Source organism: Ixodes scapularis, unplaced genomic scaffold (assembly GCF_016920785.2).
Source record: "Ixodes scapularis isolate PalLabHiFi unplaced genomic scaffold, ASM1692078v2 PGA_scaffold10__122_contigs__length_95168666, whole genome shotgun sequence".
Classification (NCBI taxonomy): domain Eukaryota; kingdom Metazoa; phylum Arthropoda; class Arachnida; order Ixodida; family Ixodidae; genus Ixodes; species Ixodes scapularis.
Window position 1 is genome coordinate 93080767 of NW_024609836.1, and position 26129 is coordinate 93106895.

Genomic DNA, 26129 nt, shown 5'->3' on the forward strand with positions numbered 1-26129 from the left:
GTGACCAGTAACACGGCTTGACTGGCTTGACATGAAACGAGCCGCTCAAGCACCCGCGCGCTTTTTCCATCGGTTGGCGCCAGTTTCGCCGATCGAGATATGTTAGATGTGTCGTACTAACACGAATTAACGGCGATGCTCTGATTTTTGTAAGCGTTTATAAAACAGAAAACTGTATAATGACGACGAGCGTGCTCAAGGCGCTTCGCTGCGAGGAATACAAGTCTCGGTCAGGTAAGCGGCGTCCAAGCAGTTATCGGTCCTTTTATGACATCGCCCCAGGACGCTTGAAGTCAGACTTTTACGGTCTCGCAGACGGCGATTAGACGGCGACATTAAAACTGTGATAAAATGGACTCGGGTGAAAGATTTCTGATGTGGTACACAATCCCAACTGCGTCCGTTGTGTCGTTTTTGATCCCTAACGGAAGTGTGCTCGCACCACCATTGTCGACCCTTGGACACTGGGTGCGCCCTCCGATACGATCTCCGATACGATCTTCCGTGGTGGCAGCCACCTTTACTATGGGTTTCCGATTCGTAACCGATGTCAAGGGTCTCATTTAAGAGTAACGGCTTTTGTGCAAGTGCCAACGGATTTTCCTTTTTGCAGTTGGCCGCGCGGCTTTTGCCACCTACTCGGTGTTGCGAAGGCTCCACTCCAGGCTCGACAACGAATTCGGCATCGAGAACCAGGTGAGAGTCTTTAAATTGGACGTGACTGTAGACCGTGCGACCGCCCGAAGGAAACCTTCGTGCCGGGATAAGTTTAGGGCTGACCTTTTGTGAAAGTCGCTAGGGTGGGGTAAACCCAGGTGCCTCGAGGCTACACGGACGAACAACTTACCTTTCGCTACGGTTGCATCACTCTACGGCCACCAGCACAGTCGTCGTGTGAATTGCTTTGAAAGTAATGTGTTGCTTGTATACAGGAAGGCTTTTCACTTTGATAATGTAGTGATTGCGCAGGCGAGCTGGTGGATATTAACCATTTTGTTCTTAGCCCGAGACTGAGGCAGGAGGAGAGGAAAGTTTCAAGGTAGAAGAAAAATGAACGGTGATGATTCCACTTTTGAAAATGAAATGAAATGATGATTCCACTTTTGCTTGCTCGGCCGTCTCCTGCAGTTAGGGAGAAGAGGATGCTGAGATCTTCTGCCTTGCAGAAGATTGTGTTCATGCGCTGTGCTAAATAAAAAAGAAGACTGAGGAAGAAGTGTGTGGAAAAGACCAATATGTTGTGTATACTCCGTGAGTCAGCATAACACAACATTCTCTTCTCCCATATCATACGTTAGCTTTGCTATTTCCGTAATGTGGATCGTCTTATGGTGTTCCACTGGAAGGACCAATAGTTGCCTGCTCAAATGATGACACACAACATCGCCTTAGGACAACTCTGATTTGTCGGTGATTGGTGAACTTGATGCTGATGGTCAGGCTTCCATTGGTGACCTTACCTTGGAGAATCGTTAGAAAGACTCTCGAAGTGAGTAACAAGCAATCAGCAACTTGAGTAGTACCGGACGGTGACTCTGCTGTCACAACTTCAAAATTATATTGGAAGATTTTGTTCAAATCCAGGAATGATGATTCACTCTTTTCAGGGCAGGGAGGTTCCTCCGCTGGCATGCACCTTCTTCCCAGGTGAGTGTTCACTATTGCAACACGGTGGTGCTTGACCAGGCCTTTCAAATAGCATGGCACTCAATACTTAACAATTTTGGAGTTTGACAACCAGTCTCTCCGAAACCCGCAAGACTGGTGTATCAATATCAAAAGTTGCCGGGCGTCAGGTATTTCTCGCAGGGCGGTGCATGACTACCCAGTTTTGAATCATTGCAGAGCGCAAGTTCGTCTGCTTCTTGTGCAGGAGTTGCGGTGAGGTCAGGTTGCCGAGCTGTGATTGGCTCTGATTGGAAGGATAGTGGGTCGACCACAAGGCAGCTAGCATTGAGGTCTATCTGCTATCCCTCCATCACAGCCAATTGGAGATCGGCGCTTGACGTCCCCGCAGCCCCTGTGCAAGAAACAAGCAAACTTACACAGCTCACAAGGGTATGTTGGTTGCTCACAAAAAAGCACAGCATGCAGTTACAGGAGACAAGAGAAGTAATTCGGAGTGATTCAAGTTGACCCATGAAAGGCAGGGTAACGTTGAGGGGAGAAATGTGTTGACAAAGGCTATTTTGCATACTCTTCCGCATCCGTACAGCCTGATTTTGAATTTTTATGTTTATTAGCAGATCTATAAAGTTATTAAGACAACAGTCGTACAAGTCCAAATGGAAGAGAGCCAATTCGAGTATTGTTGCTGCATTGTTGGCATTATCGAGGGTTTCCAACTTTCCTTGAAAAACCCCTGAAAAAGAAAAAAAAAAGTTTTTTTTAACAATCTGGTGGGGACACACATGTCAAAAAATTAATTTTACATGTAAAGAAAAAATTTTTTAGAGCAATATTGACAGCACGAGATTTATTTTAAATTTTGTGCTCAAAGTTCATGCCATCACGGAATGGTCATACACGCTTTCCACCTCCACGAGATGGTCACAAACTCTCTCCTCAATGTGATGGTCAAGCCGATCCACCTCTCCTCCACGTGCCCGAAATGCCAAGAGAAAACAAGTGACTACCGACTAAATTGCGTCTTGCGCCGTCGATATTGCTCTGAACAAACTTTTTTTTTTTGCGTAAAATTACTTTTTCAACATGCATGTCCCAACCACTGTTTAAAAAGAAAATCTTTTTTTTTTTCTTTTTAGGGGTTTTTAAGCCAGGTAATTTGAAATCATGGGTTCGGCCAACGCCTTTCGGGTGGCTGCCGGTCGCTTTATCAGGATTAGTTGCTGTTGGTGCAGGCTAGTCGCAGTCGCCATGGTATTTACTCTAAAACTTCTACTTGATATATGCCGGCTGCTCGTCATGGCTGGTCGGATCTGTTCAGGGGTGGCCCAGCAGGACTTGGTGGCGGTGGCGGATGAAGACGGACGCGTCTCCCTCTTCAACTCTGGCGCTGAACGAGTGACTAGACTAACCAGTAAGTCGCACCTCCAACGTCTTTCTCGGTGCAGACAATGCCTTTCATGAATTAATGTCCCTGGCTGCAAGCAGACCCTATGACTAGCATGCACAAGGTGTGGCAGTAAACTAATGAGACTGATTTTCTTTTTACAAATCAAGATTATTCCCTTCAAAATAGTTCCCTTGGGCAGCTACACACCGACGGAGGCGCTGTTTCCCTTGTTCGTAGCAGTGCCGGAAAGCTTCTGCTAGAATGCCTTTCGGCTCATCGGTTAGGCTGTTCTGGATATTATTTGAAGTACCAAAATGGCGCCCTTTCAGGTGGTCCTTGAGCTGGGGGAATAAAAAGAAGTCACAAGGACTCAGACCGGCAAATAGGAGACTGGAGAATGCCTTTTTCTTCCATAAAATTCATTGATGGAGGTTGCCGTGTGACTTGGGACGTTGTCATGGTGCAGCATCCAAGTGCGTGCAATGCCTGGTTGCACACGTGCCACCCTCTTCCTGAACCTTTCAAGGACTTTCGGTAAAAATTTTCATTGACAGCTTGTACCGGAGGCACAAATTCTTTGCGAGCGGTACCCTGACTGTCGAAAAAACAAATGAGCGTTGATTTGATTGTCAATTTGATGGCACAATGTTGCTCAAAATATTTCCGATCCATTTTTGTTACTCACCTCACGCTCACGACTTTGATTGACACGTTCTCAACAATTGCGTAGCAATTGTAGCAAATTAAAAGTTATACCGACTTCGCGGCAGGGGTTAACCTAACTGCCATATGGAGAAGGAAACAATAGCATTGTCGGATCGTGCACATTGTTGCCAGTCTCATTGCTTTTCTGCCACACCTTGTAATGTTTTCTACTGCTTGTTAGCTGGAGCTGTTTGCGGCCTCGTTGGGAGGAGTCTTCTGTCGCGATTCTGGTTCTTCTGAAACAGTGTGCAGTCATTCAGATGGGAACATCTATATGTCAAGTGGATGGCCAGTCAAAGTTGTATCAATGGGCACAAAGCAGAAAGCCCATGACTTGCATCAACTTTTGGATGGGTCTGAACTCCAAGCCGACCAGTGTTCCTAGGCTGCGTCTAACGTTGATGGCAACAGGTCCAGTGGCCAAGTGCTTTATCATGTGGCATGCCACAGCATGGAGCAAATGCAGGGGAGAGCTTGCGGTGCAGAACTCGGGGATCCCGAGTTCGATTCTTGCTCCTGCCCATTTCGATCTGGATGAATATTGTACTACTCTGTGTTTTGTGTGTCACTAGTGCATGGTGCACATTAAAAAGAGCCCATTTTTTTTTCTCTATGTGGGTGTACAGTCCGTGCCTTTCCAGTAACATTTTTCCGTGGTAAAAGGAGGTCCTTATAAGCTTGTAACAATGGTGACAGCATTTGAGGTTCTGTTATTGGTTGGACAACACCGTAGTATTAGTTGCCCCTGAAAAAAGTTTATTGCTTGGTAACTGTGTGGATGGACTGAGGGTGCTTGTTGTTACGCAGCTTGGGCGGCCCACGACAATGCGGTGTTTGAGCTGGCAGTGCGCCCCTGGCACGGCCACCTGGCGACTGCGTGCGGGGACCTCTCAGTCACCCTCTGGGACATCGCGAGGCGGGACAAGGTGGCCGTCTTCCAGGCACACACGGGCAGCGTCAAATGCGTCTGCTTCGCCCCACACTCCCCGGGTACGACAACCTGGAATTACGTTCACACGCTTGCGTTTGCTTACGAACGAGTTCTCTTGATCTCTTACGATGAGAGAACACTCTGGCGACATCTATGAGGTGGTCCTGAAACTGCATTTCACTAGGGCAAAGGTTTTGCGGTACTTGCGAGATCCAGTGCACATACTGTCTATGGGAAATGGTGGTTTATAATATTGCCAAAAGTTTTTCGAGCCTGGAAAGAAAGAATGATGCGTGATATAAGTTCGACATATACAGAAATGCCTTCCACGCATGCACAAAGCCAGAGGAGAAGGAGCCCATGGGGCCCGCACCCCCCCTCCTTCCCTCAAATCAAAATCCTGGCTACGTATCTGCTTCCACGTTTACCCGGTAGATGGCACCAGTCTGTTCTTTTCTCATAAGAGGTTTTAAAGCACACGGTCGTAAACAGTCGCAGGTGTGCAAATGGATCTTGGACTATGTAAATATAGGTAATGACCTCGAGGAACTGTTGGACATAAATGGACCCGACAACTTGCTGCTCTGGCTGTCTGTGCGGACCCTTTGTGAAATAGTGCTTATGAGGCTTGACTTTTTTTTTCCTCCCCTACTCTTCCTTTTATTTCTATTGATTTTTTCTTCCCTCGACAATTTTACTTTTCACCGCAGGGATTCCTAAACCTTTTGATATTAAGGAACACAATGTTGCTTGACTGTTAGCCGAGGAACCCGCTCCCTGTCCTGGCATTGATACATTAATGCAGTGCAGAAGCCTATAAGCAAAGCAAAAAATAATGCACACACTGAGGGTGTTTGGCTCACAAATGGGCATCCACTAAAATAAAGCATAAACTGAAAATCACCTCGTGGGGACAGCTGATAAAGTTTGGGAGATGCTTTGGCAGAACGAGCAAAAATAAGATTATCCCTTGGCGATGGATAAGCCTGCTTACGAGCTCACTGGAGCTCGTAAGCAGCATAATTTTAGCAAGACTCTGGCTAGTTGGTTTGTGATACTGAGTAAACTTGTACGCACAAGCACAGGACAAAAAGACAACAACGAAGGAGTGGACAAGTACAAGTGCACCTTGTTTTTAAGCATCAGATGCAGTGAAATTAGAAAGCTCGCCTCTGTTTTGATGTCCCTTGAGGTTGCAGATCTGTTGCACAAACCAACTCGCCCACGCTTTCTTGCAGATGTTTTTGCCTCCGGAGCCAGGGACGGTGCAGTACTGGTGTGGGATGTGCGTTGCAGACAGCCAGGTGAGCATTATTGTGCCTCTCTAGGGTGTTAAAGGGACACTAACACCCCCAAAATGTTTACTTTTTTTTATTTTTCGCTAGGTGATTTAATATGGTGCCGGAAGACTACCAAATAAGCATTTTGCTGCAGAGTCACATATATTTTTAATAAAGCTACAAAACTACTGTTCGAAATACGAGCACGGAAGCTCATGGCCGGAAATCATATGGCTACACCCAACCACATTTTTTTTCTCTGCTTCTCCATTGGTGAGGGAGACGAAGTTGCACACACCGTTTGTTGTGCAATTTTTTAACACTTACCATAAAATACCGGGCAAGCGCTCACTCAGATTTTGGAGATAATCGCAAAAAAATGGGGGATGGGCGCTTGTCCGGTCATCAATTTTAGATATAAATATACTGTGCATATTTTCTCAGATCTTACAAATTCGGTAATGGGCGCTTAATGTGGTATGGGGGCGGATGGGCGGTATTCTACGGTATATCCCTTCCGTTCAATGTTCTGCGCCTGAAGATAGATTGGCCGATACCATGAACGACAGTTCCGAAGTAGCGGCCCCACATCTGTCAGAATGTTGGTTCGTCGTGTGCCGCCATCGCGTTGTCTGGCCCACAGTATGTCACCATATTGAGAATGACGTGTACATGCGCTTCCCGTAATCTGCGCAACATTTTTTTCTCTATCAACATATTTGCAGTTTTTTGGAGGCCAGAAAAATGGGGTCCATACTCTTCTCTGTTTTTTATATTAAACATGTGCCTTAGATGACCCACGACTTTGAAAACATTTGGTACACATAGTTTGAACGCTAGTGACCATAGAAAAGAGAGTGAGCGCGACTGAAACCCGCCGATTCTCGACCGGCTGTTTCTGGGCGAAAACTAACTACCAACTACCCAGAACAAAATCTCTCTAGGCATCTCGTGTTTTGGCTTTCTCGTTTAAATTCCGCATTTTGTGCGTGAAGTTTTGAGACAACGACGTCTGCAGCATTGCTCGCTTCGACACTGACCGTGGCAGCGAAGAGAGTGATTGTTATCAAGGAATGTCAAAAGCTGGTCATTTTAAAGATTGATTATTGCAGTTACTAGAGCTCTGAAAATCGCGGAACTTGGTGTACATACTAAGTAGCCTATGAGCATTCCCCCTTTAACCCAAACTTTTCAAACTTTTTTTTTTGTGGATTTAATTGTGTCGCATATGTGGTTTCAATCCAATTGTACTGGAAAGAAAGTGTGCATTGGAATCGTCCAAATACGGTAGTAAGTGCGGTGCAAAGGTACTTAAAAGTGGTTTGTAGGTTCTTACAAAATTACATTCATAACATAATTATTGCTGCCTTTTTGTTTTCTTCAAAAGTATTTGATCTGATGGCACAATGCTGTGGTGTCACCGTGCTTAATTTTCAATCTTAGGTGCTCGTTGTACCGGTCACGCGTCTTTACTTTGCCACGTGATCACCGTCCTTTCATACCGACATGCAAAAGGTAGGGTCAGCTAATCAAAGGGAGGCGGTTGATTGGTCCGGCAGGCATGTAGCTCTCACCGCACTGTTCACTTCGGGGTACACGGCATGTAGTAGAATATTGCTCCGAGCTCATGTTTTGCAGCGCTGTCCGAAGAAAGATAATGTATGCCCTCTTCTACGTACGTGCAGTGATGAGGATCCCCAGAGCCCATGGCATCACCACCGCCGCAATGGGGCACCGCAAGAAGCCTCGTGGCCGCCACAAGGAGGCAAGTCTGCCCCGGACGTGGGCCAGGCATTGTGCCGGGTTGCAGACAGACGTCATAACCGACGGTTACCCTTATTTTCCAGTCATCTGCCACGGATAGTGTGACGGCGTGCTTGTTCCAGGACGACCAGCGGCTGATCACGTGCGGTGCTACTAACAAGTGAGTGCTGGTCCGCATCCAAAACAGTCTGTGCTACAAGGGTTTGAGTGGAGGCAACGTTTTTTGCTAGGCACTGCATCGATGCGTGCCTTGCAAAGAATGTTGTCAGTCTGGAAATCGAGCGCTATGCTACTCATTGGGGTCCCTTTAATAAAGCCTCATTCAGGCACTTAGTTGCATACCTGCCAACTCTCCCGAATTGTCCAGGAGCCTCCCGAATTTTGATCACATCTCCCAGTTGTACGGACGCGACCTCAAATTTCCCAAAAAGTATCCGCCGTAGTTTTTTTTTTCTTTTTACCTTTTTTTATTATGCTTTCTTGCTATAATCATCACACGTGTGCCATTGTGAGTTACTCGAGAGTAGGTTTAGGTTACTCCGGCGGGTTACCACTTGATAACTCAGAGCAGCAGCGTAAAATAAGTAGATTTTCAAACGCCAAGATACGAAACTTCTACTCCTGAAGTTCGAGTGCATTTTGGAGCTTGGCTTATATGATCATGGGTGCGCTAGGCTTCGTCAGGTCGTCGAGTGAGTTGCGGAACGCCGAACAACTCTGTGTTTCCTCGAGCTTAGTTGAAACGATCAATGGCACTTTCAAAAGCCAACAAGTACTTGCAAGTATTTCTAAATCATACGCGACTGAGTTTTTGTGCTTTGTCGCTTCGTGGAAAGCTGAGAAGTATGGATTCTGTACCATACTGTGATGTGTGAGCGTTTCGCACGGCGGCAAGCTTAACATCAAGATACCCATCGCTTCACGAAAGCATCAGAACCATGTTTGTGCCATAGAAGGGTAGGGCACCATCGAACAGTTTACTCCAAAACAACTGCGAAGACAGTGTGATCCGTGCAGAGTGCCTCTTCACAAGATTTCTTGTCAAACTAAAAAAAAAAATAATGTTTCGTACCCTTCCCCTGGCGCAGCGGTCTCCCGAATTTTTATGTTGCTAAGTTGGCAGGTATGTAGTTAAGATTGGAGCGATTCACATGGCAGCAATAATAAAGACATTGGGACAACTGTTTGCCGTACAGAATGTGGCAAGCAATAAAGGAAGTAGTTTTTAAAAGCAATTCCCACTTGTCCCACTTGTCTCGGTTGATGCTATCATTTTAGTTGCTGTGGACGCAACCGGCGTAAATGTGTGAGCCAATCTTTACAAGAAAAAAATTTGGTTGTCTCTTCTGGCTTTTCCAGTGATGGAAGTGGCATTTGCCCTTTTTGAGCAGGTTCTGTAGCAGGCAAAATATTGATTTGGAGCAGATGCCAACATTTGTTAGCACATTGCTTGAAAATAATAAAAAAGTGATTGCTAAACATGTTCAACTTTGATAATGACTGAGGGTTCCTCCTTTGATATTGGAACATATTATTATCACCTTTTCTAACAAGAATAAAAAGGACACAAAAGGAACACAGAGCTCTCTTTTAAGAAATAAGGCTCTGGTCAGGGCAGGTTAAATTTACAATGGGTATTAAGAAAATGGTTGAAAAATGAATTGTAGTGCAACCCTTCTGTTTGGTTAAAGCCTCACTTCCCTCCCCCACACGCCTCAGAGAGCTTGTGAAGAGAATGCTCTGACGCCGCCGTCACAGGCAGACACATCGTTCATTGTCTCCTTCCACGTCTTCACTTCAAATAGCGTGGTAGGACCTTGCGGCCCCCACAAGCCCATAAATATGATTTCTGCAAAATGCCAGCATATCTGCTAAGACGTCCATCACTACAATTCACACCCCAGGTTTCGTGAACCTGCCAAGCTCAAGACTTCAATATCGTAAACTGCAGAAACAGCCACCCACAAATATTATGAAAGCCTAAACCTGTGCTTTAAATGTGGCACCGCTCTTTAGCAGCGTTAGAACCAGAGTCGAGTCAAAGTTTGCTGCTCCTTCGATCGATAGCTGCATTTCTTTATATATAAACACTTTTTGTTTTGGAGGTTAATCTACAATCAATACGAAAGAAGTTAGTCCTGTAATAGAACTGAGCATGATTTTGGAGCCTATCGTATTAGTGTCAGCAGCTGCTCTTAGCACTCTGGTGCAAAGCAGCAAAGCTCGACGTGCGCACTCTGGTGAGGGGCGGTGAAGGTTGACGCAAGCGGCGCAAGGGCCACGGTACTCTGTAGCCCCGCCACAGAGGCATGTGGCTGATATGGTAATTAAGCGATCACGTCAGGAGTATAGGACCCTGGTTCTGTCTTATCACAGTATCCGCCTTCCTGCTATTTTGCAAAGTTTTCTCTCAACTTTGAGCTCCTGACATCGCCGACATCATCTGGCAATTTAGATGATGTCGGCAATCAACCGGCCAGTGCGGTTGTCGAGAAATCTTTGTTTCACTTTAAATTAGACATGCAAAGGAAAAAAAAAAAAAATTTTTTTTAAACAGCCTAAATGGAAAGAGAATTTCATTAAACATATTTACAACGAAAAAAAAAAAAAAATTAGCTATATTTACGGCGTGGAATGAACTTGTAGTTGGCGCCCGCGGGAGCTTACGGAAAAGTGGCCGCTATGGTCACGTGATGCTTGCGCTCTTTCGTGACATTCCAATCCAGGCTCCAACCTTCGGTATTTAAAAAAGATGGGCCGTAGTGCGTTTGCAACTGCGTTACAAAACATGTTTTACGAATGCAGTTACTAAATTCTGTAAATGACTTAATTTTCGCGAATTGTCTACAATTTGCGAGAAGTAGGTCTCGCGGAAATTTCCGGTAAAATTTAAACACATTGGAATTTATATTAAAATCCCACTGCATCCCGAAAATTAGAACCCACAAATTATTCCAAAACTTCAGCATTGACCTAATTTGCGAAATATTGAGCCCGCAAAAAATAAGTCGTTTACAGTATAACAGAAATGTTGCTTACAAAGCTTATAAATTTCATAATTTTTGACGTCCCAAATAAAAAGAAGCGAAAAGGTGAAAAAGAGAGAAATAAAAGAAAAAAAATGCGCGCACGTGGTTTTTTTTTTTTTTTTTTCTTTTCTTTTTTGTATTTTTTGGTGTGTTTATGACTACAACTTGCATCGTTTCAGACGACAAAACAGGATTAAACAAGTCAAAGCGTAACCAACGTTTACGAGCATCAAAGTGTGACATTGTGGCATTCGGCGTCTTCTTATACTTGTTCTTTCATCGGCTAGACCAATCAAGTGCAGCAAATGTCCTGTGACTTGTGCTTTTAGTGTCTGTGCTCGTGGTTGTATCTGTTCGAGCCTTCAACTGTGCTTTGACCTAAGATGAGACAAGCTATATGGTAAGTATAGAGCAGCTGCAAAAATACATATTTGTACCATTTTCCTTTCCTCCTACTTCTCTAAATATTAAAGTCACCCAATAATTAAACATATTTTTTTTACTCTGTTAAGCCCATTTGGCGCAGGTGTGGCGCACTTAGCGAAATTGGCATTTTGGTGCAAGATATGTCAGTCCTGTTCATAGCACAATTTGGCGCAAATGGTGCATCACTTCCATCAATGCATTTCCCATAAGCATCCTAAATGCATTGCATTTATGAAGCCTGTTCGCACTCTTCCTTTCGCAGGCACAGTACAAAGAATCCTTTCTAGAGCACATCAGGAGGGTGTTGTGAATGTATAAGGCCGTCACATGAAACTGCGACAGCTTCATATATTCGTCGGTATATCGCGTGACGTGATGCCACAATGTCACATAATGCGACACTGACGTCATCGAGGTCTGGACTCTGCAGACACAGTCTCCAAGAGCTGGCCCTTAAGTGCTATGCATTTAGAAAAGAGCAGAGGCTGGGTGAGAGTAGAGAGGTGGAGTGTTGGGAACGCTTTCAGTATAGTAGGAAGTGGCTTCAGAGCTGACAACTCGCCTTCACCTCACTCTTTTTTTTAAACAGCGTGATCAAGGTGTGGGACCTGCGCAAGAACTACGAGCTGTACCAAAACGATCCCAGGCCCCTGGCATCCTTTCCGTACGCAGGACGCAGCTCAGCCATCCACGGTAAGAGCCTCGGACGGACTTGCGTGCTGCATTGGCGGTTCGCATTAGCAGACGGAAAGCTCGTGAACGCTTCGGCTACGGTGCCAGGAACGTGTCTCCAACCGTCGTGTTTATTGCGTCCTAAAAAGGGGTCCCTCAATTTTCACCCGATGACGTTGTAGAAGCGTCGTGTTGTTGCCAGACGCAATCCCTGCGGTGTCACGTAGCGATGGTGGACGTAACAGGTGCCTCTTCTGCCGTAGGTCGCTCTACAGTGTGGCAGGCCGCGGTAGCTTCGGCAGCCAGGAGTTTGGACGCCGTAAGAACAGCGACGCTCGCATTCTATGGGCACCTGGCGCACCCCAGCGAAAAAACTGTGGGTTAATTTAGGCCAAACGGAGTTTGTTTTTCACGTGCAACCGAAATCTCGGTTACATGGTGCATTTCCAGTAGCTCTTTTTACCGGAACTTGCACGCCCCACCGCCAGAATCGCGGCACGCGACGGCGGGACAGTCCGGCTTTTGTGACGTCATTTGTAGTTATTTCGGGACCACTTTCATTGCACAGGTGGATAAAAACGCTACTTTGATGGGTGGACAAGAGTTCTGCAGTGTCTCAAAAAATCCATTTTGGCTTGCACAGGCTACACCTGTCTCAGGTTGCGGGGAGCGAGTCTGTTTGCTAGCTGCATGGACAGCCGCATTTACCGCTTCAATGCCTCCAGCTACGACCCCGTGCCCCGTAAGTCATTTGTCTTTATTTATATTTTTTGGAAGGCATTTGAGGTAGGTTTTAACCTAGAGCAGTGCACGGACTTTCGGTGTTGTTGTCAGTAGGCAAAATGAGAGGACATCATTCGTCGATTCTGGGATGGTCACTACTGCAAAGAAAGGTACCGGCCCACCACGACCCCAGTTGATATTCTTCTAGCAGTCGTGGGCAGAACAATTACCTATAATGCTATTTCGATTAACAAGTTTTAGTACTACATTGGAATTGTGAATGTCGTGCAGTCGGACCTCTTTGTAGTACACTTAGTTTTTCAGGAAAATTGTTCAACTAATTACATACTAGCACATTTCATGTCGGTACTCCGAAATTCTTGCGTGAGTACCACTGGTATGCTTTCGGCTTTGCAGCACTACGTCCATGTCCGGATCACAATCATTAAGCTGCACTTATACTGCTCATATATCATACAGAATTATACGCAGACACACCTGAAGCATGTTTGAACCACGTTTGCTCCATACATGCGTATACTTCATACATGTTTGCAGACGTTTTTTTGTACGACCAATGCGACAGGATGGTCATTCGAGGAAGAAACGTGCCTTGGACAGTGTCTGCACGGCATCTTTTGTACGACATATTGGCAGTGTAACCGCAGCTTTATGCACCACTGCCGCAAAGGCGATGTTCGCTTCCGACGCCTCCTTGCACCTCCCGATGTCCAAACTCTTCAAAGCTCTGCCTCCGCCGTTTCAGTGGGCCAGTTTGTCGGACACAGCGCGGGATCGTTCTACGTCAAGATGGACCTCAGCCCCGACGGCCAGTTCCTGCTGAGCGGATCGTCGGACAACCACGCCTACCTTTGGAACGTGAGTGTGCTCTCTCCTCTCGTGACCGCCCCAACTCCTGAGGGGTAGGAACAGCGAGCGCGACTCCCCTTTCTCTCGACCCCAGGTCCAAGAGCCCGGACCCCCTTCGCTGAGACTGTCAGTCCACACGGCCGAGGTGTCGGCGCTTGCCTGGCACCCCTGGGACGTCTCCAGGGTAGGGCTTCCTGTATTCCCCTATTGGAAGATTGAAGCTGCTCTCATCCATGCAGTTAAAGTAGTACTACGGTAGGAACCTACCGACGCATTGTTCGGGGTACCGCGACAAAAAGAATTATCTGGGAAAGCATAGCAACCGACAACACTATTGGGGTTCTGTAGATAAGACAACAGGCAACTCTTGCTCAGAGATTTATTAAATGTGACAGAATTTCTCGAAGCATCTCACCACGGCCCTTCTTGTGTGTGTCATCGGAAGTGGGTGGTACGATACACAGTTGTTCCGGCAGAGAAGCACGTGTTGCTCTGCTCTATAGTAAGAGTCGGACACTTGCTGGAAGTATTTCAGCTGAAGTAACTAATTCCATAGCAATTACTTTTTGGTGGTAGCTTTTACCCCGCCACTCTCTATGCCTCTAAGAAGGCTCCGACCCTCGGGAAGTTTAGAAAGTTCCCGGTCTATTGAAGCAGAAAGTTAGATCTTGACGCGTGGTGGAAAAACAGACATGGAACTAACCACATTGCTAGGGTGACCCCCTGCCTGCTAGCGAAATGTGGGACACGTGCACCATGAACTGTGGCCTAACACGTATGGTATTCTGTGCTGCCCGAAAAGATATTATAGACCTGCAAATTGTGTTGCGGCAATTAAACTCAAATAATTTTTACTCCAAGTGATATATTTTTTTAATATTATTTTAATGTTAAATACTTTATTAAAAGTGTATAAGGTGAAAACATAAAAATTGACAGCAGCAGATTCTAATGCTTCTAAAAGAAAGAGTAAATCTTTTTCGGCTTATTGTTTCCTGTCTATGCTTACTTTTCTAACATATTATTAGATAAATTTAGAACCTTACATTGTTTCTTTCAACCGTTGTGAACTGAAGGCTCTTGGGCTTATGTATGCACCTTCACTAAAGAAAGCTTTCCACGGCAACCATTTTGCCTTGACACAGCATGATTTGTAAATAATTACAATAGTATATTTTTTACATATTATTTTATTTGTATATTATGTTTATATAATTACAATAGCACTTTTGGCGAGCAATTTTCACTCGCAAAATTTTGCCACCAAGGGGAGAGGCACAGTGGAGCATGTGCTCTGGTCCTCCCGCAAGAACTGCCATCGCTTCCCGCAATGCTTGGATAGAAAATAATGTACCATGGCGATTCAATTTGATTACCAGCGACCTCCACTCTTCCCCATGCCCCGTTGTTTGGCTGTGCCACGGGTTGCATAGTGAATTTTACGACAGTGTGAAATGCAGGACATTTTGTAGATTTCAGTAGTTCTTGTGAAGCGCAGGACACGACCCCTACACATTGCCCAACCTTGAGGAAGCTTTTGGAGGTTTAGCAAATAAGCAACCCCCAAGTGTCACACTTTGTTTTCAACTGCACTGAGGGCTCATTTGCAACGGTGCAGCTGGTCACCTGTGGCGACGACCACAAGGTGGTGTTTTGGAATGCTGCGGGAGACGGCATGGGAGCGGTGGCCACGTGCGAGCCGATGGTCTCCTCCGAGCCAGTCGTGTTGACGGCACCGGGCACGGTGAACGGCGCCTGTGGCGGAACTGGCGGGCGCCCCGAGCACATGACGCCCAAGACGCCCCGGCGTTCCAGGCGGGAGCCAGCGTCGCTGGCCGACTGGCTCACGCCACCCTTCAAACGGAGACTTCACGACAAACAACCACCGGTGAGCTCACTCTCAGCGATCTCACTTTCTCGTCATCTCGCAACGGCAGGAAACCTGCCTGGCAGTCCCGAAAGAAGCGCATGTCACAAATGTGACGGCAGGACGGGAAACAGATTGTGCCGCGTTGCATTCCGAGAGTCGTATGCGGCGTCAGCATAGACAGCTGCGCAGTTACCATCTTGCGTCCGTGCCTTTGTTGTGTCTCGTAGTCCATCTTGTAGGTTGTGAGAACCTCGTAGTAGTTTAATGCCCCGCTTGCTCTGTGATCATAGGCTCGGTTGCACACCTACTGTATACCCGCTGTCAGATAAAGAAAAAATAAAGTTTTGTGCGTTGTTCATATGCTGCGCGAAGTAGTCCTTACGGCATTTGATTGTCGGGGGAAGAAACTGTGCTCTTGGCATTTGAAACATGTATATCTTGGTAAAGTAACGTACAGGTTAATCTGCAATTGCCCTACATATATCTTAATTCACCTCATAAAAATTAAATTAATAATGCTTCGCAACGAGCCGGACCTTTATTTCTGTGGTTCTTGAGGCGGATACGAGTATGTAGCAGTCATCAGCGTTTGTTCTGCTTGTTCATTTTCTATCCTATGTATGACTTGCTCTACCGGGGGAAAAAGGTGTGTGTACCGATGGAGCGGGCAGGCATATTGTTTTGGGGCTACCACACCGCAGTCCAGATCCAGGTGTTGTATTGAAGGGGGTTTCAGCATTGGCCCCAAAATCGCCCACAATGTTCATAATGTGATGTGTTCCCACTGCAGAACAAGGAGCTGACCACTCCTCCGCGGCCGGTGGAGAGCCCCGCAGTTCCTCCCAGCGCCATCCTCACCCGCAAGGGACACAAGATGGTCGCCAGGCTCTTCCAACGCAGCGTGCACCAGAACAGGGTAGGCCTTACTTCTTCCTCTGTGCTGCGTAACGGCCGGATACAAGTTTGAGGTCGTTAGGTTTAGGTACCGCACTACGAAGAAGTCTTTAGGCCTAGCCTCGCTCTTTATTCTCAGAAGTCATTCGCTTGCTCGCCACACCTGACCCATCCACACACATGCACACACACACACTGCACTCTTCACCCTGGTAGTACTAGGGCTTCTTTCTCTCATATTCCCTAGCTCCACCGATTCACACTTGTACACACACTGCACTAGTAGTACCTCTTTCTCTCATATTCCCTAGCCGTTAACATTTCTAGAGACTTCCCTATGCATCCCACCATGACCTCATGCTGCCTAGACTTTTACATAGAGAAACACTGAAGAAGTGGAAGTCCTCTGTGCATCACAGACTTAAGGATATGTGATGCATGGCTTCGGGACATTTTGTCCGTGATCACATGAAGCCTCAATGGTGATGTGATGGCGTTAACGCCAGCTAGTGTCCGACCACGGTGCTGGAATGGCGACTAGGCACTAACGTTGTTGCATCACGTGCGATGTCGTGGCCTCGACAGTGCCGCACGAAAAAAAAGTTGACGCCGAGTCTTTGTGTGCACGCACGTAATGGCTGCCCCCCCAAACTCTTAACGAGAAAGGCCGGAAAAATATGTGAAAATATTACCCGCATGTGTATTCCTGCACCAGTCATTTTAGAAGGTAAGACGCGCTATCTACTTTGCAACACTAGGACTCAGTACCTTCCTTCTACTACTTCCACCGGATGGCACGCAGAATACAGTTGAACCTCGATTTAACAAATTCGGCGTTCGAGCCGAAAATTACATTAAATCGTAAATTTCATTTGACAGAGATTTTTGTTGTTTGGCATTGTAATTGGTCTTCCAGGCTCCCAAAACCTTCCGATTGCCTCACATCTTGCAAGCGAGCATTTACAAATAAGATTCCACTACAAAATGTGAAGGTAATAGAAGAATGCAGTTCATCAACCCTCATTTTGTATCTTTATGGGTGCGGTGCCTAGCACCACAGGACACCGCAGGAGAGTGTGCAGTCGGGAAAGCAAAACGAAACTAATGCACTACCGCGGAGCGGATCGCTCGTAACTGTGGACAGATGGTGCCACGTGTGAAAACAAAAATTGCTACTACAGTCAAACCTGTTTATAACAAACGGCAGGAAACGCTACGATCAGTTCATATAGCAAAAATAATTTACAGCGAACTTCCACAATGCGTTTGTTATACACGGTCATATCGCCAAAAGTAAACAAATAAACTCATGCCGCTTACCTTTCAAAAAGTCCATTTATTGAAAGAAAAGAAACCTAGGCACAGTACGCAGTAATTTTCGCTTGGGATTTCGCCTTCCAAACATCAATGAGAATACTGTTCTCGACGTGCGACACAGCTCGTGCGAATTCGAGTCCACTACCCTCGATGCCCGAGCAGTAGCGGCGCAACACTTCCACTGCTGAAAGCGCTTCGTGAAGCGTTGGACGAGGTAGTTCATCACTTTCGGGGTCCCAGAGTGACTTTGTTTTTTTAGCTTTCTCCCCCTCTGAACCGCTTCCCTTCACTTAATTTTCTTCGCAACTTGAGCTTTTAAAATTTTCTTTCTTTCTTACTTTTTAGGGGCGAAGCTCCTTAGGGGCTAGCCATGTCCGTCCGCCGTCGAGTGCACGTGCTCCTGCTCGTGAGCTCACGTGCTCCCGTGCTCGTGTAGGGAAAAAAAAAAAGCAACCGGATCTCCACGTGGTAAATGATGTTGATTGGGGCGAAGCTCTGGTGGTGCTTGTCTGCGTAGATGGTGAGCCGCCTTTCGTTCGTTTTCATCCATGTCAGAGAGAGAATGTGTGGTATGGAACGTGGTTATGTACACATTTGAGCATTTGACCGCAGCGTGACATGGACGAAAACGAACGAAAGGCTCGGCATGCTGCGGCTCAGCGTCTATGCAGACAAGCACCACCAGAGCTTCATCCCAATCAACATCATTCACCACGTGGAGATGCGGTTGTTTTTTATTTTGGGGGGGGGGGGGGGGGGGGGGGGGGAGAAGGGACAGGCTAGAAGAGGATTGTTTGCACGTTTTTGGAAGCCTTCTTGGGGGAAAAAGTTTGATATAACCAATATGTTGTTCGTTATAAAAAGTGCTTGTTTAAATTTTCCGTGAGTTTGATATCAACAATACTCTGTACGTGGGTTCTCGTTCTAAATGGGTTTCACTGTACGATATCATCATAGTTTTTCAACTTTCTAGCGCCTGTAACTGCTGACAGATGGTGCCGCATCTGAAAACAAAAACTGCTACTATCATTCTACGATGATAATCATCGGTTTTCCACCAAGCCGTCTCGTTTATTATGCCACCATACGTTTACGCCCGCACGATACAAGTGGCAGCTACCGTTACGTCCCCGAGAGTGACGCGCGACTCCCCCACAAAGTCGATCAAATGAACAGTTTGTCAGCTCTCGTACACTGACAGGTTATGACTACTGTAGTTAGGACTCACAACCACGCGGTGAAGTCTGGGGATTACGAGACCGCGCTCGATCAGTCAACACCTTATGACAAAGCAGATTCACAAATGGGGAAACTATTTATTTTAAAACCTTGGCACAGGCGTTTAAGGTGAACCATGAAGTCCGAGAGTTTAGAGCTTCGGCGTCACATCGTGTTCGTATGTTGACAGAGCTGCTAGCGTTTGTTCAAGCGATTGTGCGCCTGCTTATGTCCGGAGAAGATTGATGCCGACCATCACCTCTTTTGACGTAGGCATGTGCGTTGCTGCCTCGGGTTCTTCATCAACCTCACCTTCACGCATCCGTTTCTTTGTTACACTCTCAATTATTGCCTCATTGTCCAGTTTTTGTTAAATTTTTTTTTTTTTTTTCTCGTGGAAGTTGTTGATATGTGTATGTGCAATTTCCAGACTTCTTCAAGTTGAAACTGCGGTGCACAAGTACTTTGCTAAATCAAGATAAAATATATTGTCTTCAATGGAAGCATGATGGGGAGACGAAACAAATATAGTTAAATCGAGAATTTCGTTAGATCAAGGTTCAACTGTACTGGTTCTTTGTATCTCGCCAATCCACGCTCAATTTCTGAATCCTCTTAGACGCCCTTTCAAGTTACCACTGCAGACAGAGGCCAAAATGACCGGACTCCCCGAACCACTCCAGCTTGTTTACAATTCTTATTTGCTTTAGGGTTTTCCCAAGCAATTTGCGTTATCCTGCGCTCGTTTCGCAAGAACTCTTGTCCCCTAATCTCAACTTTTGTCTGTAACAAAGCAGGCAACCAACCGTGAAAAAGTGCAGCCGGGCGTACATGCGACGCTGTTCACTCGTTCCGCCTGAAATCATGCCTTCCTAGCATGTGAAAAAAGCTTCTTTGTGTTGGTAATGCGTGGGGCTGTTCTTACGTGCAACTAATTCCATTTAGCAAAAACAAAGTTATTTACAAAAAGGTTTTGTTTTCTTTTTTGCATAATCACCACATCCATTCAGAGACGAGAAAAAAAAAAACCTCCAACCATTTTATGCATGCATATGCTAGTTTCGGAGTGTGTCCTTAATGGCATAGATAGTACCAGAATATGCTTCACCGAGCCCATGGCTGTGCCGTGTGAAGTCAGTTCTCAGCATGTAAACCTTTCAATCGCAATTATCCCTCTTTCAAAGCGGGACCTCGCTTTGCCTCATTCCGAAACGGCTCTTGCTTTTTACCTTGCCACTGATGCAAGTGCCATCCTCGCAGGCCAAGCCACGTGTCAAGAGGGCCCTGATCATCCACAACACCAAGCCCATCACCTCCTTCTTCAACAAGTGGCCCGAATAAACTTCACGCCCGCAGAGTATCAAAGGTCTCGTTTATTGACCATTCCAAAGCCTACCCCTACGTCCCCAAGCTAGAGCGACGAAGCTACGCGTCGCACTCTCTCTGGTTAGAAGCCCCTCCACCGCGGTTAGTAAATCCGATGTCCGGCCGTCGATCCGACGTCAATCCGGCCGTCCGCCGGCCTCCCTCGAGCGGTGGGGCTTCGCGCCGTGGCCCTCAGAGCTTGGCCGGAGCGGACGGCGCCTCGCGTCAATCTTTGCAGACGGCCAGGGCCTCTTCGCGCTCCTCCATCAGCTCCTTGCCCGTGGCGTCTAGCTTGGCCCGGGCAAAGTCAGAGATTGGCAGTCCGGTCACGATGCGCCAGCGCCTCTGGTTGTCCACGTGCACGGGGTAGCTGAACATCACGTCGGCGGGGGATCCGTACGAGCAGTCGCTGATCACCGCCATGGACACCCACTCGCCCTGCGTGCAGAAAAAGCGCTCGCTGGAGGGACCTCCGACGAATACGGGACTATGGCGCCTGTAACGCGTTTCCGACCGGTGCGTTTCCTCTATTTCCGCCCAAAGACGTCGTACAGGTGTCGTGGTCGGAAACAGTGGTGTATGCAGCCGATGCCAGTGCCTCCGCGGGTCGCTTTCCAGCTTAACAGTCTACTGTGTTTGAAAATAGCCTACGGGCTATTTCCAAGTGCCGGGGGGAAAAGAAAGTATAAATATGCCAATGAAGTGCAATTAAACTTTTCCCATTTATTATACACAAATTTTATTAGAATGTTCGAAGAAATTTAAGCCCAGAAATATTTTTTAATGCAGTCTTTCTTAGAAAAACGGCGGAAACAATTCGATTGGTGCTGCTGCTCAGATGGCACAAAAACAAAAAAAAGCAAAAGTGTAAACACTTCGTTCAGATACCACCAAAAGACACCTTTGTGAAAAGTTTCAATGCTCTCAACCTATTGGCTATTTAAAAAAAAATATTTCCTTACTCCCGAGCAGACATTTCGTCGTTTACCCTGAGACTGGGGGGTTTTTTGAAGAGCAGAAGTAACAGGCCTGTCTGTTTTTTCTGTTACTTCTGCTCTTCAAAAAACCCCCCAGTCTCAAAATAAACAACGAAATACTTGACTTCCACCAGCTAGCCTGTACTTTGACTCTTTTCCCGAGCAGAGTTTGGAAACATCCTCTAATCTCCGCTTCGATCCGTGGGTGCCCACTCACCTCGGAGGTGCCCTGCCACCAGTCGTGCATGTGGTCAGCCGCCGCCTTAGCAGCCGACATGGCGCTCGACAGCTTGCGGGCCGCAATCACCGCAGCACCACGCTTCTGCACCGTCTGCAAACCCAAGTGCAATGCTGGTTTAGCAATGGGCGCAGCGAGTAGACGACGCGCTCTGTTGTCGCTCGCTGCGCCCGTCAGAAGACGGTACTGCGAGCAAATAGCATTGCTAACTCGGTCATGTCTGCAAATGCACCCGACCGCGACTTTAGGAAGTTTTTTTTTTTTTCTCGTCTTTTACAAGAACAGAATTGTGCCTCGAAATTTAACACTAAAACTGTCCCGCTTGGTGCACATTCGCTGAATGTTTGAGCTTCCTGCGTGCAGGTGCCAATTTTTATGGCTCGTTTTACAGTGGAAGGTTTGCTTGGGACACCGTATATATGGCCATTGAAACCAGTCGCTCAAAAGTCTAAGTTACATGTCCATCCTTCCTAAGCTATTTGCACAGCTGAATAAACTGAAGTTAAGTTTGCCGAGACTAAAGTCACTGACAAGATTCCTTCAGTTGTGACCACATCTAGTGCGAGTTTCCTACTTTCGATGACGTCTTGGCACCTCTTGAGCCTCGAGCGTGCATGCGCAGCCAAAGCACTGTGGAAGGCGACGAGCGCATGCGGGAGGTTGAACATGCAAGAGACACGTTTGGTCGTTCTCATCCTGTCTGTGACTATAGACCGTACCATTAGGGTCATAGCAGAGAGGGTAAAAAAAGAAAAAAAAAATGCCCTCCCTCTCTCACCCGCATTTCGTCTGCTCCGCCGAGTGGGCTGTACCTAGCATCCGGCTGGGTTACAAACTCTGTTTAAAATCGCGTCATTTTGGAAATTTCAAGCGCAGATGCGCAGATTTTGGTATGCCAGTTATTGTGTAATACTATGCTAGATAAAAAGACTAACAGGGTCCAATTGCGGTGTTACCTGCGTGCAAAAAGAAAAATAGGGAAAACTGTCAGATTGGCCGATCTCTCCGGCGAAAAGTAAATCCGGTTGCTGTACCTTTTTTACTATACAAAGTTTGTACTGGTGTAGGCCTTTAGCGACCATGAGTGGAAGTCTGAAATAATAAATAAAAACATGCTCTCCTGCCGCAATACACACAGTAGTTGTGGGTAGTAACGAAAAAAAGATATGCTAGTTGATCATTTATCGAAATAGAACGACAGGGAGCTCTAGGCTGATTTTGGAGTAGCCATAACTATTCTAAGAACGCAAACCACTTCACAACGGCAGCCACGAGCAAGAGTTCGACGTTCCGTACAGCCCGAAGATGGAAAATGGCAACCTCTCGGTTCCTCGTCTGCTAGCGGAGTCGGACGCGTACCTCCTCTCATTTTACCCCGCCAACCCGCTGAATTTCCCGGATGGATGGAGAGGGCGCCGCTGTCGACCAAAATGGTGCCGCCCAGAGGGCGCTGAATGGAACGGTCTATAGAGACATTTTTGGCTTCAGATATGACATTCTGGTCTCTGAAGGTTAGCAGGGCTGCCTGGAGGGCGTCTCCCACTGGTGTGTTTAGCGTCCTATTCCTCCAGTGCATCAAAACTGGTCCTGAAGTGGCAACAAATGACGTCGCAAAAACAGGAGTGTCGTGCTGTCGGACGTCGCAATCCTGGCAGTTGGTGTTAGAAGTCTTGTCAGATGGAACAGGCGTCTGCCACATCTATCACCGCTGCTGTGATGCCACCAGGATCGCAGCTGGCGACACCATGACACTCCTATAACCGACGTTATGAGATGGAAAATGAGGGACCACGTTTTAGGATGCGGTAAACAGACGAGTCGGGGAGGCGTTCCGGGCACCATAGCAGGGGAGAGGTCATTCGGACTTGCCGTGACAAAGTCCCCCTTGAAGTAGTCGGCGTCGTTGATGGCCTCCGTAACCTTGACCGTCTTGCCGTCGAGGTTGACCGTGGCGTGGTTGGCATCCGGGAACTGGGTGGATGAGTGGTTGCCCCAGATGACCACGTTGCGCACGTCCGCGGGCGATACCTTGAGCCTCTGGGCGATCTGACCCTTGGCCCGGTTGTGGTCCAGCCTGGTCATGGCCGAGAAGTTCTCCTTTGGGATGGACGGGGCAAACTTGGAGCACACCAAGGCATTGGTGTTGGCTGGGTTGCCCACGACCAGCACCTTGACAGACTTCTTGGCGTGCTGGTCCAGGGCGCGGCCCTGGCTCTTGAAGATCTTGACGTTGGCCGCCAGCAGGTCCTTGCGCTCCATGCCCTCCTTGCGCGGCATCGAGCCCACCAGGAAGGCCACATCGATTGCCGCAAACGCCGTCTGCTCGCTGTCTGTTGCCACTATGTCTGCACCACAGGAGAGGAACCACATCCGGGGTTATCGGGCATTCTCTAGCGTAAAAGACTGGTACATCTATTACAATCAATAACAATGGCTGTCACTAGCGAAATGACCTTGCGCTACTCTAGTAGTTACGATTGTCACAATGACCCGTGGAGCACCATATCTGGGTGGATGTTAAAAGCAGTGGCACTGAATGTACCCACCCTTGAGCAGGGGGAAGGCGCAGTCTATCAGTTCCATGACTACACCATTAAGGACACCCAGCATCATGGGAATGTCCAGCAGGTGGAGGATGATGGGCTGTGAGCAAAAGGCATGGAACGTTGTCAGGGCATGCAATGTACTTTCCAAAGGGGCACCTCCTCACCTGATCAGCCCCAAATACCTCTCCCCGGGCAATGGTGGCCACCAGGGAGTAGGCAATCTGGCCTGCCGCTCCCGTCACCAGCACACGAATCGGTTCCTTGGCCTGCAATAGACGGTAGCACAGATGAACCGCACTGACCCTCAAGCAGTCACTTTTGGATTAGGCTGGCGGTATGGGGTAGTTGGTTCATACTGACAAAAGGGAAAACAGCACAAAAAAAAAGGGACAAAGCACTGACTCTCAACTGAACTTTAATAAAAATAACTAAATCAGCAATACCAAGAACATCAGGAATCAGGAGGTGGCCAATCAAGAGGTGTCTAGAAATGCAATCTCCTTGTGTAAATTCAGCGACATCTGGCTGTCACTTTTCCTACCTTCTCTTTTAATCGCATAGGCTTCTAAAATTTCCCTAGTCATGACGGGCAGATACGTTAACCACAGATTGTGGGAGCATGACTTGTCATTACAGTCAGAAGTGGGAGTCGTGGGGGGGCACTTGCCCCTTCATTGCGCCAGCTGTGGGCGTCGACCCATCTTCAAAAAGGTAGAGATTTTTGCCAAGGGCAGAGATCGAATGACTAGGGAAATTTTAGAAGCCTATGCAATTAAAAAAGAAGGTACAAAATGTGTCAGCCAGATGTTGCTGAATTTACGCAGCAAAGAGATTGCATTTTTAGGTACGTGTTGATTGGCCAAACCGGGATGTGTTCGGTATTGCTGATTTCGTTTTTTTATTAAAGTTCAGTTGAGATTAAAGTTCAGTTGCGCTTGTCCTGTGTTCACTTCTACTTTGTCCCTGTTGTTTGTGTGCGGTTTTCCTTTTTCTCACTTTCGAGTTGAGGAAGTGTGTTAACGGCAGGACCTCTGCTTCCAAAGCACCTATTTTCTCAAATGGCACTCTGGCTCTAGCTGCACTGCCACCATACCGTACTGCCAGACAACCCATATCATTGTTGGAGCATGCACTTCTGGTACAGGGCTGATGGACATTTCGGCGCACAATACATTTTAGGCAGGGTATTGGTATTGCTATTATTTTGGTTCAGGAGATTGCCATTATTTATTTATTTGGTTCAGGAACCCCAGAAAGGCAGATAGTCCGTACCATGAAAGTTTGCAGACTTTGAGTAGACATTGCACCTTTGTTGCAATGCCTACTCAAAGCAAGGCGGGGGTAGGCATTGTACTCTCCTTGCAAGAACAAATTGGCGGCAAGAAATGGGCGTTGTGCCACAGCAGGAAAAGACGCAATCCAAAAATTAACAAATTCGTTTTTTTTTTTTGTTTACTTTTGTTTTTGTTGATTAAGCTTTTGAAGTCCTCCGCCCAGTATCTAAGGGCTGCAAACTGGCCCCGGCAAAGCGCCTCCCACCCCGAATTATTGCCGCAGGCAGGACGCCATCAAAATGTGCAAGCAACTCCTTGAAAGAGGAAGGCCACAGACGTAAATCATATGTCAGGTTCGCTGCCAGCTATGCAGCAGGGATCGAACCGATCGACGAGGAGGCTGCCCCTGTGCCACGCAAGCTGCAGCAGTGAACAGCGTCGATGCGAGGTCGGGAGTGTAGGGGAAGGGCATCACTCCCCCAATGCCATGAATGAGCGTCCAAGGTCAAAGAAGCGGAAGCTCATGTCTCAGCGTAAAACATTCGATCGTGCATGACGAAGCGGCGTTTGCGTCGCTTTACGCGTTGCATATGACACTACAGAAGCAGACTGCTTACCATCTTTTACGAACAATCGCAGCAACAGCCAGCAACGCGGACAATCCCCACTATTTGTACACGCCGAAAGTGAAGAGGACTCCGCGAGTTATCTTTCAATCTTCGCCAGACAGTTTAGTGTCTAGTGAACAAGAGTGCGGAAAACAAAGCGGGTAACTCGGAAACGTTGCACAAGACAACCGCCATAAAAGTTTAAAGCGCTAACGTCGGCAGCGTGCCTTATATAACAGAGCTACGATGTCTCTGTAGATGCTGCAGACACCGCAGACACTGCAGAAAACAAGCAAATCAAAAAGTTGCTGGTAGTGCAAAATTTTTTTTTATTTAGTTTCTTACTAACCATAGTTACTAACCAACAACCTCAACAACTGCCTACTAGGTGACGCGAGCCACCACC

The 26129-nt window shown here is 47.1% G+C and overlaps 2 protein-coding genes across 2 annotated transcripts; one reads left to right on the top strand and one right to left on the bottom strand.

The window, feature by feature from the left end:
- Positions 1–56: 56 nt before the first annotated feature.
- On the top strand, positions 57–20075 carry LOC8030283 (denticleless protein homolog). The gene is made up of 15 exons (XM_042288635.1): positions 57–234; positions 614–696; positions 1608–1647; positions 2948–3040; positions 4529–4711; positions 5891–5956; positions 7618–7730; positions 7780–7856; positions 11741–11844; positions 12467–12565; positions 13313–13425; positions 13511–13600; positions 15035–15304; positions 16077–16202; positions 19976–20075. Exons 1-15 carry the CDS (start codon positions 180–182, stop codon positions 20054–20056), a joined length of 1593 nt encoding a protein of 530 aa, XP_042144569.1. The 5' UTR covers positions 57–179; the 3' UTR covers positions 20057–20075.
- LOC8030281 (malate dehydrogenase, cytoplasmic) lies at positions 20069–26022 on the bottom strand. The gene is made up of 6 exons (XM_029976242.3): positions 25733–26022; positions 24006–24107; positions 23842–23938; positions 23165–23640; positions 21275–21388; positions 20069–20518 (listed from the first exon to the last, which is right to left on the bottom strand). The coding sequence occupies exons 1-6, from the start codon at positions 25733–25735 to the stop codon at positions 20306–20308; spliced, it is 1005 nt and encodes a 334-aa protein (XP_029832102.2). The 5' UTR covers positions 25736–26022; the 3' UTR covers positions 20069–20305.
- Positions 26023–26129: the final 107 nt, after the last annotated feature.